This window comes from Carcharhinus amblyrhynchos, chromosome 6 (assembly GCF_965287045.1).
Source record: "Carcharhinus amblyrhynchos chromosome 6, sCarAmb.v2.hapA, whole genome shotgun sequence".
Classification (NCBI taxonomy): domain Eukaryota; kingdom Metazoa; phylum Chordata; class Chondrichthyes; order Carcharhiniformes; family Carcharhinidae; genus Carcharhinus; species Carcharhinus amblyrhynchos.
This window is the reverse complement of record NC_137329.1, coordinates 26,198,619-26,218,237: the sequence shown is the minus strand read 5'-3', so window position 1 is coordinate 26,218,237 and position 19,619 is coordinate 26,198,619. Positions and strand designations below refer to the sequence as shown.

The 19,619-nt window shown below is 45.2% G+C and overlaps 1 protein-coding gene across 2 annotated transcripts in view; it reads right to left on the bottom strand.

Annotated features, from left to right (window-relative positions):
- Positions 1-19,619, bottom strand: part of galnt18b (UDP-N-acetyl-alpha-D-galactosamine:polypeptide N-acetylgalactosaminyltransferase 18b) — a 266,019-nt gene that overhangs the window by 79,137 nt on the left and 167,263 nt on the right. For both annotated transcript variants that reach the window (XM_080190078.1, XM_080190079.1), the window contains exons 5-6: positions 13,360-13,557; positions 12,038-12,152 (exon numbers count right to left, since the gene is read on the bottom strand). In XM_080190078.1, the coding sequence (XP_080046204.1) occupies positions 12,038-12,152; positions 13,360-13,557 (313 nt within the window). The remainder of the gene's footprint in view (positions 1-12,037; positions 12,153-13,359; positions 13,558-19,619) is intronic.

The following is a 19,619-nucleotide window of genomic DNA, read 5'->3' as shown; positions in this document are numbered from 1 at the left end:
ACAGATGTAAATGGTTGTTGCAACCTGCTCCAGCCCCACAACTCTCTGCTATCTCTGTACTTCTCAAACTCATGCCTGTTCAGTATCCTCAATTTTAATCTCTCCAATGCCAGTAGCTATGCCTTCAACAGCTGGGATGCTAGGACTTGGAATTCTGTCCCTGAACACCTCTACTTCCCTCTCTCTCATCCTCTTAAAGATATATGAAAACACACCTCTTTGACAAAGATTTTGGTCATTGGTCCTAATATCTCATTATATGGTTCATTGCCAAGTATTAGTTGATTACACTCCTGAGAAGCATCTTGGGATGTTTTGCTCTGTGTGCTGATTAAATGCAAGTTATGATGTGGAGATGCCGGTGTTGGACAGGGATGGGCACAGTAAGAAGTCTCACAACAACAGGTTAAAGTCCAACAAATTTATTTGGAATCGTAAGCTTCCTTCATAGGTGAGTGGAGGGTTGGGTTTCACAAACATTGCATATGTAGACAACAACTCAATTGCAAGATAATGGTTGGAATGTGAGTCTTTTCAGGTAATCCAGTCTTTACAGGTACAGACAATGCGAGTAGGGAGAGGGTTAATGACAGATCAAAGAGGTGTGTATTGTCTCAAACCAGGACAGTTAGTAGGATTTTGCAAGCCCATGCCAAATGATGAGGATTACATGTAGTGTGACATGAACCCGAGATCCTGGTTGAAGGATCTCTACATTGTCTGTACCTGTAAAGACTTGATTACCTGTAAAGACTTGCACTGCAACCATTACCTTGCAATTGTGTCTCTGCCTACATATGCCGTTTGTGAAACCTACATCTCCACTCACCTGATGAAGGAGCAGCACTCCGAAAGCTTGTGATTCTAAATAAACCCAGTGTTGTGAGACTTCTTACTAAATGCAAGTTGTTGATGTTTTGTGTAACAAATCCGTGAGGGAAAAATGGAAAGACGTCCTTACTCAGAGTGGTTAAAATGTGGAATCTGCTATCTCGGAAATAATTGAGGCATAGAACTGAGATGCTTTCAAATGAAATGAGATGAATGGATGAGAGAAAAGGGAATAGGGAGAGATGCCAGTTCAGAAACATTCCATTTTCAATGTCCTCCCTTGGTTGGGAGATAAGTTATTGTGAATTAAATCAATTTTATATTAAAGTGGCACGATGTATAGTGGAATCCAGACGGAAACTGCAGTCTCTGAGGCCATGGACATTATTTTGTGTTGTGTGAAATCCTCAATAGACAATTAAGAATCATAGCATCCCTACAGTGCAGAAGGCGGCCATTTGGCTTATCAAGCCTGTACCAACCACAATCCCACCCAGGCCCTATCCCCATAACCCCATGCATTTACCCTAGCTAGTCCCTTTGACACTAAGGGGCAATTTAGCATGGCCAATCTGCCTAACCTGCGCATCTTTGGACTGTGGAAGGAAACCTAATCACCTGGAGGAAACCCCTTACAGACATAGGGAGAACGTGCAAACTCCTCACGGACAGTGACCCAAGCTAGGAATCGAACCCGGGTAGCTGGTGCTGTGAGGCAAAAAGTGCAACCACTGTACCACCATGCCGCTCATATATCGCCATTCCTTCACTGTCACTGGGTCAAAACCCTGAATTCCCTTCCGGACAGTGCTGTGGGCTTTCCTGAGACGTGTGAACTGCGGTGGTTCAAGAAAGAACCACCATCTTCTAAAGGGCAGTTAGGGGTGGGCAATAAGTGCCAGTTTAGCCTGTGACACCCACACTCACACACTGAGAATTTTTTATTTAAAAATCGCACGGCAGTCTTCAGAATGTCTTCCTACCGTTTAAACATTAATGACTGCATCAATACTTGGTTGCCATGGTGAGCTGCTACGTGCAGCTCATTCCTGAGAGAAGGAGAGCCTCCTTCATATTCTCATTGATCATTGACCAGACAAAGCTGGATTTCATCTGAAATGATTGATTGGCAGCCCAGCTTCCAGTACACCGCAGAATGAGCATTTGAAAGGATGTGTCCAAAATGTTCCTTCCTTTGAAGACATCTGTTCACTCGGACACTCCAACCATTTAATTTGGAAAATGGGCATAATGGTGGGGAGATACTCTGGCCTTCCCATGCTTGGAGGTGGCGCACCATTGGCCAGCGTTGGCATCTCCTGGCCCCACTGCTATCGATGGCATTTCCCATTGATTCCACCCCAGGCTGTCCAGAAACCTGCAGTAGCAGTGCACTGACGGCGGGACCCCAGAAGATCCCGCCGGTGTGAACAGCCAGAAAGTCCCGGCTGATGTATGAAGGCTAATGGGGAACTCCACTGCATTGAAGACTAGTTAGTCCTTAATAAACTTCCGGCCACATCTTCCGCGGGCTGGCAATCACCATCAGATTGGAACTCCATTCCTCTTTACTCACTTTTGTCAGGGGATGCACACTTTTCCCCCAAACTTCTGACCCAGACATTGGGCCTGGTGGGGATTAGTCAGGGCGGGAGGCTGAGGATGTGGGGTTTAATTGAGCAGTCAGGGTCCAGTGAAGGTAGTCAGGGAGGTAGGATTGGGGATCATCGGGGATGTTGTGGGGCGGTGTCTTGGGAGAGAGTTGGGGTCCTGTAGAGGGGTTCAGTTGTATAATTACCCAGGCATTGGGACTCGTTTCAATCATCCTAAAATTTCCGGAATAACTATTCTGCTAAATAAGTCAAAACCACCCAATGTCTCCAACTTTAAATTGGAGTTTTGGAGAATTCCAGACGTAGGGTCATTGCTCAATGCAAGTTGAAACTTCCCAGGGCAATTTTTGTGCAGTCCTTGCAAATAGACTTCCAAAGGATCCCCAGAAGCATCTTCTGGGCTTTCTCCACTGTATGGCTCTGTGGAGAGTGAGAGTTCTGGCTACCTCCAGTATACAACTCTATGGAGAGTGGGAATTCTGGCTACCTCCAGTATAAGGCTCTGTGGAAAGTGGGAGTTCCGGCTATCTCCAGTATACAACTCTATGGAGAGTGGGAGTTCTGACTACCGCTAGTGTACAGCACGGAGGAGAGTGAGAGTTCTGGCTACCTCTAGTGTAAGGCTCTGTGGAAAGTGGGAGTTCTGGGCCTACACAGGATTATGATTTAAACAAAAGGCCATAAAATTCATTCCTCAGCCTGATTCTGTCAACCCTGAGTTACAGTCAAATTACAAGGAATTGGAAGAGAGAACAAAACTCCTCAAGCCTAATGTGAATTTTAACTTCTGTTAATGCTGAAAATGATTCACACGTCATCACCAGACCCCTCCTCTTAACATTTCACCTTGTGTCTTTGGCCTGCATCCTAAAGTAAAACAGCACCTCATACTCCACCTGAGATTTTCCTGAAGTTTTGGAGGATATGCTGAAGGAGAACATTCAAAAATAAATGTTCATCAGGAAAGATGATAACTCACTTGGACTTCTGTGAGCATTGCTCGAGCACCTTAAGCCTGTGTAAGACAGTAATCATCTGAGAACAATGTAGAGATTACTTTTTATTAATTAGAAGCAGACATTTGGACCCAAAACAAGTACTTTTTCTGAGTGATAATGTTTATTAAAATGTATCTAACAGGCAGCCATCAGTCCTCTAAACACAGCCTCAGCAATGTAGTAAAACCTCGCAAGGTGTGTTACCAGGGCAATTATCAAACAAAATTTAGCACTGAGATGTACAAGGAGATATCAGGACACGTGGCAAGGTAGACTTAAAGAGCATCTTAAAGAGTGAGAGAGATGTCAAGAGGTGGAGACAGTTAAGGAGGATATTCCAGAATTTTGGACCCAGACAGCTGAAGTAAGTAGTCTCACAACAGCAGGACAGCTGAAGGCAGCATGGTGGCACAGTGGTTAGCACTGCTGCCTTACAGCGCCAGGGACCCAGGTTCGATTCAGAGCTTGGGTCACTGTCTGTGCAGAGTCGACATATTCTCCCTGTGTCTGCGTAGATTTCCTCCCACAGTCCAAAAGATGTGTTGGTTAGTGCATTGGCCATGCTAAATTCTCTGTCAGTGTACCCGAGCAGACGCCGGAGTGTGGCGGTTAGGGGATTTTCACGGTAACTTCATTGCATGTTAATGTAAGCCTACTTATGACACTAATAAATAAACTTAAAAAAACGGATAGAAGGATCAAAATCAGCAATGCTCAAGTGACCAAAATTGGAGGCGGGGTGGGAGATTGGCCAGGAGAGCGGTGGAATATCTTAGTTTTGATGTAAAATAGGAATAGATGGGTAAATAAGACACATTCAGTTGAAATTTCAACATGTGATATGGCAAACTCTTCCGAATATTGCATATTGTCACTGCTCACTCCAACAACTTTATGAATAAAGCATCAGCCAAACATTTCAGTAAAGAGAATAGAACATTTTGTTTGGAGATGTAACTCAGAAAGTTCAGAGCTGGAGGGTGGAAAGTCCCTTGACAGGAAATGAAACAGAGCAGGATGCAGAGGAAGCAGATTCTGGACAGCTGAACCTCGGACATCTGACATTCAATAATGCAGCAGCTATCAAAATCATTTCAACCAAATCTCAGTATATGTGCAGTGGATCCTCAACAGCCTTGGATATCGTACACTTTTAAAAAACCTAGTTCACAGAATCCCTGCTGTGCAGAAGAAGGCCATTCAGCCCATCGAGCCTGCACTGACAACAATCCCACCCAGTCCCTATCCCATGTATCCTAAGCCCACGTATTTACCCTATTAATTCCCCTAACCTACACATCTTGGGACACTAAGGGGCAATTTAGCATGATCAATCAATCTAACCTGCACATCTTTTGGACTGTGGCAGGAAACTGGAGCACCCGGAGGAAACCCAAACAGATACGAGAAGAATGTGCTGACTCCGCACAGACAGTGACCTGAGGCCGGAATTGAACTCAAGTCCCTGGCACTGTGAGGCAGCAGTGCTAACCGCTGTGCTGCCGTGCTGCCCCTTCAGTTGGAATCTTTTAAAAATGTAACTCTCCTGCCTGATTCCCAAAATCCCTTAATCTATCTCTCTGTGCTCCTTCAAGATCCTTCTGCAAACCTGCCTCTTTCACCAAGCCTTCGGCCGCCTGTCGTCATATCACCCCATCGGGTTTGGTATCGAATTTTGTTTCTACTGGCACTCCTGTGACCGCACTTGGAGACATTTTATTTTGTTAAAGGTGCTTTTTAAATGAAGGCTGTTGCTGTAGTGATTGATTGCTTTGTATTCGATTTGAAGTAGGGAGATTGCCAAACTCTCCAGCAACTGAACATTAATCACCAGGTCACTGCTGTGTGCAAAGATCTTCCAGATAGCCACGTTGTTCACTTATTTTGAATATTGTTTATTAGTTTATTCATGACAGCATGATGGTATAGGGGCGGCACGGTGGTTAGCACTGCTGCCTCACAGCACCAGAGACTCAGGTTCAATTCCAGCCTTGGTCACTTTCCGTGTGGAGCTTGCACATTCTCCCCATGTCTGTGTGGGTTTCCTCCGGGTGCTCTGGTTTCCTCCCACAGTCCAAAGAGTGTGGTTTGGTTAGGTTGATTGGCCGTGGTAAATTGACCCTTAGTGTCGAAGGATGAGCTGGGTAAGTATGTGGGGTTACGAGGATAGGGCCTGTGTGGGCTTTGTTGTTGGTGCAAACCTGATGGGCTGAATGCCTCCTTCTGCCCTGTTGCGATTCCATGATTAGTTGTAGAAATGTAGAAAATAGGAGCAGGAGTAGGCCATTCAGATCTACAAGCCTGCTGCACAATTTAATAAGTTAATGGCTGAATTTCAATCTCAATGCTATTTTCCCACAACCTCCCTGTTGCCCTTGACACATTTAGAGTCTAGGAATCTATTTCCTTATGAAATATATTCAGTTTTCTGGCCTGTGTGGTAGAGAATTCAATAGGTTCACCACCCTCTGAGTGAAAAAATCTTTACTCCACTCTGCCTTAAATGGCATATCCTGTAATCCAAGACCATGATCCCTTGTTCTAGATTCCCAGCCAGAGGAAACAAACATCCCTGCATCCAGTCTGTCCAGCCCTGCCAAAATTTATACTTTTCAATTAGATCCCCTCGTATTCACAAAATAGCATTACAGAATCCCTACAGTGCAGGAGGAGGCCATTCAGCCCATTGAACCTGCACTGACAACAATGCCACCCAGGCCCTATCCCTCTAACCCCACATATTAATCCTGCTATTCCCCCAACACAAAGGGGCAATTTAACAACATAACCCACACATCTTTGGACTGTGGGAAGAAACTGGAGCACCTGGAAGAAACCCACACTCACATGAGAAGAACATGCAACCTCCACACAGTCACCTGAAGCTGGAATTGAACCCAGGTGTCTGGCACTCTGAGGCAGCAGCACCAAACTCCTAAAGCCTAAGTATACAGGTCTTGTCAACCGGATCTCGCCTCATACGGCAATCCTGCCATACCAGGAACCAGTCCGGTGAACATCCACTGCACTGCCTCTGTGGTAAGTATGTGTTTTCTTGGATAAGGAGATGAAAACTGCACACAGTGCTCCATGTGAGGTCTCACTGAGGCCCTGTACAGCAGTAACATGATACCCTTGCTCCTGTTCTCAAGATATTGATATCAGAAAAGGGATGTTTGACTGAGAGTTAAGGAATGTCTAGATGGCTATTGAAGAGTCAGTTCTCTTTAGTTGGCAGAGTGTAGTGATGATTGACATTTCAGGCAATTGTAGGGGTGGGGGAGTAGCAAGATGTCACATAATGAAACCTCCAGGAATATGTTCAACCCCATTTGGAACTCCTGATATCTTTTTGATTTGATCTGATTTGATTTATTATTCTCAAATGTATTGGTATGCAGTGAAAAATATTGATTCTTGCACGGTGTAGACAAAGCATACTGTTCATACAGTAGATAGATAAGGTATAGAGTGCAGAATGCAGTGAGTGTGGAGCAAAGGTGGGTAGATAGGATTGAGATACAGATTATTTATGATCTAATTAAAAAGCAAAACAGGCTTGAGGGGCTGAATAGCCTACTCCTGTACCTATGTAAACCATTAAGACTGAAACATTAGAAATGCTTACACTTTGAAGCTGTGGGATCTTTTGTATGATTTGCTTCAGTTTATGCAAAAGACTTCATTTTAAGATATTTCTGCCTGTGTTTAAAGATGCTAAGCTTTAAGGCTAACTTGACCACATTTTAACATTCAGCTGGGAGTGCTGGGATGAGCTTAGAAATTGACTGCATTCTTTGAAAGCACAATGCAAGCGAGGCTTTTTCATAGCAAAATAAAGTTTTTCATAAACAAAGCCTTCATGGTCACAGCTGCAAATGTTTATGAAAGTTAGAGACACTGTTTGTACCTATTAATTTCATAACATAGATAACCGAAAAGTTATAATGCTCACTATAGCTATATGTGGGCAGTGTAAGGTTGGATCGAGTCTATATCAAGATTAGCTTTTGCTGGTATCTATCTCTCTGTCTTTCTCCCTCTCGCCCTTTCTCTCTCTAAGTAATCCTTATTCATTTCTGTAATGTTAATTTTAAATTATGCTCAATAAAAACAGTTCAACTTTGTATCAGTGCCCTCTACGTCTATTCTGAGGAATGAATGGACCCTACAGCTTCTGGCATCACGAACAGTATTCCACAGAAGCTGAGCTGAACTGACTGCCATTTTCAGTGAGAATCATGGATTTAGGCTTCAGGTTCAATGGGACAGATTGTACCCAAAACTGGAATGAGAGTAACTGGTCTCCAGTTCATCAGGAAAATGCTTCTCTCCTTTCTTGAACAGAGATTTACAACTCTCCTAATTACATATCCAAGGAGCACTAGAATTGAGAGGTTACAACAACCGGGAAATATTGACCAGGCTTTTCTCCAGAATATTTTCGACGAACATTTCTTATGTTCTTAAGACGAAGCGAGATGAGTACATGAGAGAGAAAGAAATAAAAGGACACTTTTGGTGAAATGCAGTGGGAGGATGCTCAGAAGACACGTAAACATTGGCACGGATCAGATGTACTGAGTGATCAGTTAAAAAGACGATGTGATTCTATCTGAAACAAATCCTCACGATAGAATTGGATGCAACACCTGGAGAACAGGTTGTTTAGGCTGACTGAAGGAAGATGAGTTGAATTACCTTCCTCATGTGTAACTATCATGTGAACCGCACTGCGGAAATGAATGGATAATCTATTTGGTTTTTGGCTGGGCTTGACAGATAGCATGAGAAGTGAGATCTGAGCTAGTTTATTGCAAGAAAATTGCTTACTGCCAAGACATGTTGACATTGTCTCCTGGGGAAAAAAAATGATACAGCTGTAAAAAAGTGATGCAAAGATACCTTCCCTGGTTTCCCAGTTTGGATATTAACAGGGGTAGGTTACGTAGAGGTACGAGGGAGGTACTGCGGGGGGTGGGGGGGTGGGTTTTTGTATGGGAAATTTAATTGCATTTCCCCATATGCTATGAGGCAGAAGGTTTGCAACCTGCAGCACAGGAGCCACATAGCATCATAAAATCCCTATAGTGCAGAAAGAGGCCATTTGGCCCATCAAGCCTGCACCAAAAACAATCTCATCTAGGCCCTATCCCTGTAACCCCACGTAATTTCCCTCCTAATCCACCTGACACTAAGGGCAATTTAGCATGGCCAATCCACCTAACCTGCACATCTTTGGACTGTGGGAGGAAACCAGAGCACCTGGAGGAAACCCACACAGACACGGGGAGAATGTGCAAAACTCCACACAGGCAGTCACCCAAGATTAGAATTGAATCTGGCTCCCTGACACCATGAGGCAGCAATGCTAGCCACTGTGCCACTCTGCTGACCTTTAACATCTCATTTGCGACTCCCAACCTTTCCCTATTAGACTGCATTAAAATGAAAAACACCTAAAAACAAACAGCAGCCTCACAACACCAGGTTAAATTCTAACAAGTTTATTTGGAATCATGAGCTTTCGGAGCGCTGCTCCTTCATCAGGTGATTAACTAAGTTAAAAGAAGTAAGAATCATGTTTATATGGGAGAGGGGGGATTGAAGAGGGGGTGGGGGGAGGAGAAAAAGGGGATCATTATGCTTCATTTTATGTTTTCAGGAGAATAACTTAAGCAATATTGTCTGCAAATAAACCTGTTGCGATGGTATAATTGCAGCATGATTGTACATAGTACCTTTGGCTCGAGGACAGGTTTTCTGGTGTCAACCAATATTGTTTCCAATGTGGCTGAGACCATAAATGATCCAGAACGTGCTAATAGAAACCAAAGAATCAATAACTGAAAAATTACCTTAATTCTACGAATCTTAAAGTTTGTTTTGAAGATGACTGGACTGAAGAAGGCTATGTTAAAAAATAAATATCAAAAGGCACAAATTGGGTCTATTTTAATTTAGATTATATTTATTGATACATAAATTCAGTACATGTATTTAGTTTACTACAAATGCAAACTACGCCACCAGAGATTATTGGTAATTCCCCAATCGTTTTTATTCTTTAAAAATACTGCTCAGATTTTAAACAAAGGCTGCTGATTGCAGCAAGGGGATTTTATGACCACGGCAGAGGTTTTTTCATTGAAATCATTGTATTGCTATAATGCAGTCCAGGCCATTCAGCCCATCAGGTCTGCACTAACTGTCTGACTGAGCATCCCACCTAGACACACTATCCATGTAACCCCATGTATTTACTTCACTAATCCCCCTACCTTACACATCTTGGGATACTAAGGGGCAATTTTTCATGACTCAACACTCCTAACCTGCACATTTTTGGACTGTGGGAGGAAACCGGAGCACCCAGAAGAAACCCAGGCAGACACAGGGAGAACCTGCAAGCTCCACCCAGTCAGCTGAGGCCAGAATTGAACTCAAGACCCTGTCACTGTGAGGCAGCAACGCTAACCAGTGTGCCAACGTGCTGCCCAAGCGTCCTTGACAAAGTTCACTGGTGGGTATCTGATAGACTGGCTTGTCTTGCAGCCACATTAGGGAGGGATCAGGAACAGGCTGCGGGAGTAGGTAGGCCTGGACCCAACCCCAGGATTTGAGAGAATGCTGATTGTGAATTGAGGCCCGATCTCTCAGGTCATTGGCTTGGACAAGGTTAAAGGTCGTAGAAGCTGATGGGATGAAGTGGTCTGTGAGTGCCAACATGAAAAGCTTTGGCATTAATTAAGTCCCTCACATCTGTGCTTTTGTGTTTAGTGTAAATTAGGTGTGTGTTATTATTGAAAATCACTTCCTTACCTGGGAGCTGTGTTACTACTTTTGACAATCTCTGCAAGAGATGAAATTTGCTTCTGATATTCGAGAAATATTACTTGCCCCATGCAGTACTGAATTGTTATACCATTCAACCAGGTTTGGAAGGGACATTAAGGGTAGGCTATGATTGTCCTGGAGTCTCCAGAATTGAGGTTTTTTTTGGGAATTATGAACAAAACCCCAGACAACAATCATAAGACATGAATGCATGCATGTACTCATCACAAAATAATTAATCAAAAAATTCTCTCAGTACTGACCCTCTGACAGTGCAGTGCTCCCTCAGTACTGACCCTCCGACAATGCAGCACTCCCTCAGTATTGCACTCCCAACGATGTAACACTGCCTCAGTACTTCCCTTCCCAATGACGCAACACTGCCTCAGTACTTCCCCTCCCATGGTGCACTGCTCCCTCAATGCAGCCCCTCTGACAGTGCAGCACTCCCTCAGTACTGACCCTCTGACAGCGCAGCACTCCCTCAGTACTGACCCTCTGACAGTGCAGCACTCCCTCAGTACTGACCCTCTGACATTGCAGCACTCCCTCAGTACTGACCCTCTAACAGTGCAGCACTCCCTCAGTACTGATCCTTTGACCGTGCAACACTGTCTCAGTCCTGCCCCTCTGACAGTGCAGCACTCCCTCAGTACCTAATCTTTGACAGTGCAGCGCTCCCTCAGTACTGACCCTCTGACAGTGCAGTGCTCCCTCAGTACTGACCCTCTGACAGTGCAGTGTTCCCTCAGCACTGACCCTCTGACCGTGCAACACTCCCTCAGCACTGACCTTCTGACAGTGCAGCACTCCCTCAGCACTGGCCCTCTGATAGCGCAGCACTGAGGAAATGCATTTCAGATTCTAACTACATGCTATGTAAGAAACTTAGTCCTCATGTTGCCTTTGGTCCTTTTGTCATTCAGGTTAAATCAGTGTCCTGATCCTTCCTCAGTGGGAACAGTTTCTCTATTTAGAATCCTCATTATTTGGAAAAACCTGTCAAATTTCCTCTTACCCTTATCTCCTCCAAGACGGACATCCCCACTTTCTCTAATTTACCTGACTAAATCCTTGTCTGTGGATCCATTCTCATAAATATCCTTTCAGTGCCCCCTCTAACGCATTCACATCTTTCCAGAAGTGTGGTGCCCATTATTGGACGCAATACTTCTCTTACGGACAAACTAGTGCCCTATAACGTTTCATCATACTCTCAAACTCTTTTCCTGAGTTTTCCAGGTCCCACCCCTGTCCATAGTGGGACGGGTGAGCACTGGAATCTCCATTCATATCGGCAGAACCAGAAGATGAAGGGTCTGGAAAATTACAACCTCTGTCTCCATGGAGTCCAGGACCCCATTATCCTTATCCACTGCTTTCCTAAGCTGCAGAGAGTAAAGGCAATGTTGGCTGATCAGATACATGCACTTGACAGCTTATCTCTAGTTTGAAGCTGCTGTCCAGCTGCCAATTATAACAGGATTCCGTCCATTCATCAAAGACAGAGAATGGTTGTAAATATTGACAACTGGCCTCTCTCAATAACCACGGTAACCCTTACCATAGCTTCGGAATCAAAGATGAAATTCATTTCCACACACACGCATCGCAACATAACAGAGGTCAGGGGCTGGGCAACCAGCTTTGCTAGACCGAAGTTTTACCGCTCTTCCCCAAACCAAATCCAAGTTTCAAAAACAATTAAAAGAGGAAATGGGGCAGGAAGTTGGCTGGTTGGGTCCGTGTAATAGTTACCCTGAGGCTGAGTTCCACGTTCTCCCCTCCATAGACCTCCATGCCTTCATCCAGCAAGCCAATCTCCTCAAAGTACAGTCTGTCCACCACAAAGCAACCAATCAGAGCAGGACTTCTACAAAACAACAAATGACACAAGGAAATAAAGCAGAGTTAAAACCTTTCCTGCTGGGGATTTTCTGAAATTATAAAACATGTGTGGAGGATTAACCAACTCCCGAATATTTTTTCCTTTTCTGTAGGAGTGAGGGTGACTCCATTAGCAAGTTCAGAAACTCAACACATTCAGTGATTGCAGTGTGCTTGATGTCACAAAATCATCACTTTGTCATCAATTATACAGCCCAGCAGAATAAGTGGCAAGTCAGAGAAAGGCATTTTCAGATAGTACACTGTTGAGATCAGACCCAACTGTCACTATCCAGTCAGTGAAGTAAAGGGTAAGGCTGTGCCCTGAATGGGGTCTATCAGTGAAACTGTGTACACGGAATGAGGCATATCAGTGAGATTGTGTACACTGAACAGGGTATATTAGTGAGACTGTGCACACTGAATGGGATATATCAGTGAGATTGTGTACACTGAACAGGGTAGATCAGTGACATTGTGTACACTGAATGGGATATATCAGTGAGATTGTGTATACTGAACGGGGTATATCAGTAAGATTATGTACACTAAACGCGATATATCAGTGAGATTGTGCACACTGAATAGGGTATATCAGTGAGACTGTGTACACTGAATTGGGTATGTCACCTAAATGGGGGATATTATGCCAGTGTGCACCCTAAATAGGGTATATCAATGAGAAGGTGTACCCTGAATGGGGTACATCACCTGAATGGTGTATATTATGACAGTGTGTACCCTGAATGGGGTATATTAATGAGAGAGTGTACCCTGAATGGGTATATTAGTGCTCTGAATGAGTGCAGCTGTAATTGTCACTAATTCTCCCTGTTTTCTATTTTAATATTGTTTCAGAAATGATCCACAGCTCAGTGTGTGTCAGTTCTGCTGTTAAGTTCATATCGATCTGTTTTCTCATGGGAATCTACTCAGGTTTACTCCAATTCAGACAAAAAAAATGTGGTTTTATTTTCACATGTAACCAGCGAGTGGTAATGTTTCAATTGTCCATACCCTGTTAGTGGTGAACTAGTCATGGAGGGGTGAATTACTCCCCACAGGATTCCTGGCATTTTACCTGCTCCCACTGTGCCCACCGCATCAGGTTGTTCTTGAAGGAAAGGCTGGGAAGATGTGAATGACAAACAAATCCTGTCCGGTGATGACAAGACCGATTGGTGCTTAGTTACCTGATCGGAGCGGTCGCGTTACCCAGGTTCCACCATTCCTTGGGAGGGTTTAAGTAGCGACACCACAGCTCCCAGTCGAAACCCTGGGCGGACAGGGGATACTCTTCAATCTCAAAGTTATCGTATTTGATGTTGTCGAAGGAAGGAGATATGATTCGTGTTCTGTCTTCCTTTATTCTTGAGAGTATTGGCTCAGCCCTTGAACGGTAAAGAGGAAGAGTGAGGGTATCACTGGCAAGAGCAGCCCTGAGAGAGGTGGTGATCATAGAATCATAGAACAAAAGCAAATTTCTGCAGACGCTGGAATCTGAAATCAAAAGAGAAGATGCTGGAAAACCTCAGCAGGTCTGGCAGCATCAGTAAGGAGAGAAAAGAGCTGACATTTCGAGTCCAGATGACTCTTTGCCATAGAATTATAGAATCCCTGCCATGCAGAAGGAGGCCATTCAGCCCATCAAATCTACACTGACAACAATCCCATCCAGGCCCAATCCCCGTAACTCCATATATTTATCCTGCTAATCCCCCAACTCTAAAAGTCAGTTTACCATGGTCAATCCGCCTAACTCGCAAATCTGGGGCCTGGGTTTAATTCCCAGCCTCGGGTCACTGTCTGTGTGGAGTCTGCACATTCTCCCCATGTCAGCATGGGTTTCCCCCGGGTGCTCTGGTTTCCTCCCACACTGCAAAGGCTGGCGGGTTAGGTGCATTGGCCGTGCTAAATTGCCACTTAGTGTCGCACAATGCGTAGGTCAGAGGGATTAGCAGGGTAAATATGTGAGGTTATGGGGATAGGGCCTGGGTGGGATTGTTGTCGGTGCAAACTCGATGAACCGAAAGGCCTCCTTCTGCACTGTAGGGATTCTTTGATTCTATGATCTTTTGGACTGTGGGGGGAAACTGGAGCATCCAGAGGAAATTCACGCAGACACGGGGTGAACGTACAAACTCACACAGTCACCCAGGGCCAGAATTGAACCCGGCTTCCTTGAACTGTGAGGCAGCAGTGCTAACCACTGTGCCACTGCGTATGTGTCCATTTGAACACATTTGTATGTGAACTCCCAGCCACCTGACAAAGGGACAGCCTGTCCCGAAAGCTTGCGGCTTTTGCTACAATTAAACCTGTTTGGACTTTAAGCTGGTGTTGTGGGGTTTCTTTCTGTTTTACCCCAGTCCAACACTGGCATCTCCACCTTATGTGTCCATTTGGCAGAGATTAGTGCATTGTTGGTATGAAAATTTATAAGCAAGGCAGATTTCCGGGGGGGGGGGGGGTGGCGTTACGCTTCGGGTATGGTAATTAAAGCTAAAGAAATCTGAATACGTGGACTGGCATCAGATGAAATTATGCTGAAAGCTGAGTGGCATGGTGGCACAGCGGTTAGCACTGCTGCCTCACAGCGCCAAGGACCCGGGTTCAATTCCTGGCTTCGGGTTACTGTGTGGAATTTGCACGTCCTCCCCATGTCTGAATTATACCCTGATCATAAACCTCACCACCCCCCAGGAAATCTGCCATGCTTGTAAATTTTTATACCAGCAATGCACTAATCTCTGCCAAGTGGACACATAGTCGGTGCCAAAGTGGTTAGCACCACTGCCTCACAGCGCCAGGGACCCAGGTTCGATTCCTGGCTTGGTTGACTCTCTGTATGGAGTCTGCACGTTCTCCCCATGTCTGAGTGAGTTCAGGTTTCCTCCCACACTTCAAAGATGGGCGGGTTAGCTTGATTGGCCATGCTAAATTGACCATTAGTGTCAGGAGGATAAATCTGTGGGGTTACGGGGATTGGGACTGGGTGGGATTGTTGCTGGTGCGGGGCCGAATGACCTCCTTCTGCATTGCAAGGATTCTATGATTCTATATTGTGGTAAAGGCCTAACTGTTTCACTAACAACCTTCAGAGAAAGGAACCTATCATCCATTCCTGCTCTGAGCCTCCATGTGACTCCAATGCCACACCACACAGATGTCACTTAAAGCCCCTCATAGCAGCAAGCGCTGGGTTTTAACAGCAGCCGAACTAGAATCACCAAAATCCCAAGAATACATAGATGGCAAATGTAAAATCAATCTCATCCTGAGGTTGTTAGTGGGAGCTGGCTATGCACAAATTGGGAAGTCTGTTCACTACATTACCACAATGACAAATCTTCAAACATTTTTAGAACCTTGAGTACATAATCAAGTTTGACAATAATTATACAGCACAGCACTCTGGGAGGGTCAGTACTGAGGGAGTGCTGCACTGTCAGAGGGTCAGTACTAAGGGTGTGCTGAATGTCAGAGGGTCAGTACTGAGGGAGTGCTGCACTGTCAGAGGGTCAGTGCTGAGGGAGTACTGCACTGTCAGAGGGTCAGTACTGAGGGAGTGCTGCACTATCAGAGGGTCAGTACTGAGGGAGTGCTGCACTGTCAGAGGGTCAGTACTGAGGGAGTGCTGCACTGTCAGAGGGTCAGTACTGAGGGAGTGCTGCACTGTCAAACTGTCTGTACTGAGGGAGTACTGCACTGTCAGAGGGTCAGTACTGAGGGAGTGCTGCACTGTCAGAGGGTCAGTACTGAGGGAGTACTGCACTGTCAGATGGTCAGTACTGAGGGGTGCTGCACTGTCGGAGGTGCCAGTTTTTTGGATGAGAGTTCTCCCAGTGTCCTAGTCAATATTTGCACCTTAATCAACGTCAATTATATAGATAATTACCACAATGGTGTTCTTGGGATCCTGAAGTGTGCTAATTTGGCAACAGTGACTACACTTCAGAACATAATTCAATCACTCAAAACGCTCCAGAAGGTCCTGAGCTCATGACAGGTGTGGTTTGACACAATGCCATCAGTCTTTGTCTCAGGCGCCGGAGTGTGGCAACTCGGGGATTTTCACAGTAACTTCACTGCTGTGTTAATGTTGTGATACTAACAAATAAACTTTAATTTGGTTTGGATCTTAAGCAAGGTTGAGGAATGAGGAACGGTCCTTCACCAGAAACATTAGCTCCGTTTCTCTCTTCACAGAAGCTGCGTGACCTGCAGGGTTTTTTCTGTTTTGACTTGAGTTTTCTTGCATCCACAGTATTTATTGTCTTTTTAATTAGTTCATCTCTGAGACCAGTTCCATTAGCCAACACTCTGCCTGGCAAAGGGGGTAAGGGGTCCTTCAAATCTGACTTGAAAATCTCCTAAAAATCAAAGGAATTACAAAGTGGTGAATGGGAAGCCCTGTCGACATACAGTACGAGTGCAATGGTGTAACTGAGATGGGCCACCTTCATCTGTTCCCTCAGCTCATGTTAATTCAGCATCCTGCTCCTTGGTAGCAGCGACTGAGTGTGTCGGCAGCTTGCCCGTTGCCTGGTACTCTACGGGCAATCTGACATCCCACCACCACCACTCATACCCGAACAATGCTTGTTTCCAGTCTCCATCAACAACGGACACAATTATTCTGAACTGGTGCTATTTTTAAGCTCCCATTTCACTTTAGAACATTAGAAAAAGAAACAGGATGTGACAGGATTTACTGCGTGTGGAATGTGGGTGAGGAGCCAGGATGGGACGGGAATTGTCAAGTGTGGCAGTAACAAAGGCATGATTGACGGTTTCAGCAGGGGGTGGAGCGGCTCTGTGCCGGGTGTTTAATCCCACGTTGCAAAAGGCTTTTAAAATAGATGGAAAATGTTTGCTGTGAATTCCACAGAGGATAGTGAATGCCTGGAACGCGCTGCCTGGAGAGGTGGTGGGAGCAGGTACGATAACAGCATTTAGAGGGCATCTGTACAAATGCTTGGACAGGATGGGAATGGAAGGATACCAACCCGATAAGGGCATACGGTTTTAGTTTAGGCAGTCATCACCAGGCTTGGAGGGCCGAATGGCCTGTTCTGCGCTGTACGGTTCTTTGTGCTTCAGTGTAACGGAATTGTATGGAGGTGTACGGAGACAAGGGTCCATAAGGTTGAGGCACAGACCAGCCATGAAATATATAAAATCTGAATGGGTATAGGGTAGATGCTAAGAGGATATCTAAAGTTTATGTTTATTTATTAGTGTCACAACTAGGCTTATATTAACACACCAATGAAAGTTACTGTGAAAATCTCCGAGTCACCACACTCCAGCGCCTGTCTGGGTACACTGAGGGAAAATTTAGAATGGCTAATGCACCTAACCAGCATGTCTTTCAGACTGTGAGAGGAAACCGGAGCACCAGAGGAAACTCAAACAGACACCGGGAGAATGTGCAGACTCCACACAGACAGTGACCCAAGCTGTGAATTGAACCCGGGTCCCTGGCACTGCGAGGCAGGGCTGATAGGTGACAAGTAACCTTCGTGTCACACAAATGCCAAGCAGTGACCATGTCCAACAAGAGAGAATGCAATCATCTCCCCTTGACAATGACATTAACATCGCTGAATTCCCTACTATCAACATCCTGAATTTAGCAATGACCAGAAACTGAACTGGATTTACTATATACATACTGGGACTACAAGAGCAGGTCAGAAGCTGGGAAGCTGGCAATGAGTAACTCACCTCCTGACTCCCCAAAGCTTGCCCACCATCCACAGCACAAGTCAGGAGAGTGATAGAATACTCTCCATTTTACTGGAGGAACACTGCTCCAACTACTAGGTAGCTTCAGAAAATCCAGGCCAAATCAACCCTCTTCACTGGCACCCCATCCATCATCTTGACTCCACCCCCGCCGCCCCCCAGCGAGCAGTGACAGTAGCCATATAAAGATACACGCTAAGCTTCCTTCAGCAGCACTTTCCAAATTTCCACCACCTGGAAGAACAAGGTCTGCAGATCCATGGAATAACAATGCTCTGCGCCATCCTGACTTGGAACGACATCGCCTTTCCTTCACTGTCGCTGAGTCAAAATCTTCTGGGCGTGCCTGCAGCATGTGAACTGCATTGGTTCAAGAAGGCAACTCATCGCCACCTCCTCATGTGCAGTTTGGGCTGAGCAACGATCGCTGGCCTTATCAGTGGCAGTCACATTGTGTAAAAGAATAAAAAACAATCCCCCCGACTGCAGTGCCTAGACTAGGGGCACACGGCTGGGGTACATAGGGGATTAACATGGTAAATATGGGGGGTTACGGGAGTGGAGTCTGGATGGAGTTGTTTTTGGTGCAGGCTTGATGGGCCGAATGGCCTCATTCTGCACTGTAAGGATTCTGTTCTATGAAATGGTTGGCCATTTAGGATTGAGAGGAGGTGAGATTTCTTGACTCAAAAGAGTAGTGAATTTTTGGAATTCTCTGTCCTGGAGAACTGAGAATGTTTGGTCATTGGGTATACTCAAAATAACGGACAATGGCTTTTTAGTTACTGAGGAATTGAGGGATATGGCAATAGTGTGACTGAGGTAGAAGATCAGGCACCATCCCATTGAATGGTGGAGAATCTCTTGTTACAGTTATGAGGTTGATAAGACTGTTGTATTTTGGGACTGTGGCCAGGGATTTTTGCTCCTGTTTTCTTTGGACATGTTTGAGGATGAAAGCAGGAAATTCCCGGGAGATGTCCACATAGTGGTTCATGCCGACATAAAAACATGATGTCTCTTCCCTCACCAGTGACATAATACGTTTCCTGACTGTCAGTACCGGGAACATTATTTCCAAACGTTAGCATATCGTTATCAGGCCTCTGCGCCTGAATCATCCCCTCCCCCTTCCCCGTGACAAAGTCCATTCATTTTGACGTAAGGGCAACCCCTGGAATATTAAAGGGGATGGAGTGAGGGGTGAGTGGGATTAGACTGGAGGAATATTAAAGGAGTAGAGAACATAAGAACATAAGAACATAAGAAATAGGAGCAGGACTAGGCCATCTAGCCCTTCGAGCCTGCCCCGCCATTCAATAAGATCATGGCTGATCTGTCGTGGCTCAGTTCCACTTTCCCGCCCTCTCCCCATAACCCTTAATCCCCTCTCTTATCAAAAACCCATCAACCCGCGTCTTAAAAATATTTAGCGAGGCAGCCTCCACCACTTCAACGGGCAGAGAATTCCAGAGATTCACCACCCTTTGAGTGAAGAAGTTCCTCCTCAACTCCGTTCTAAACCGCCCCCCCTTTATCTTGAGTGAGGGGTGAGTGGGGTTAAACTGGGGGGAATATTAAAGGGGACTGAATGAGGGGAGAACGGGATTAGGCTAGGGGAATATTAATGGCTGTGGAGAGAGAGGACATTATTAAAATTAATTTGGGTTAGGCTGAATCATGTGCTAAAACATCAGGACAG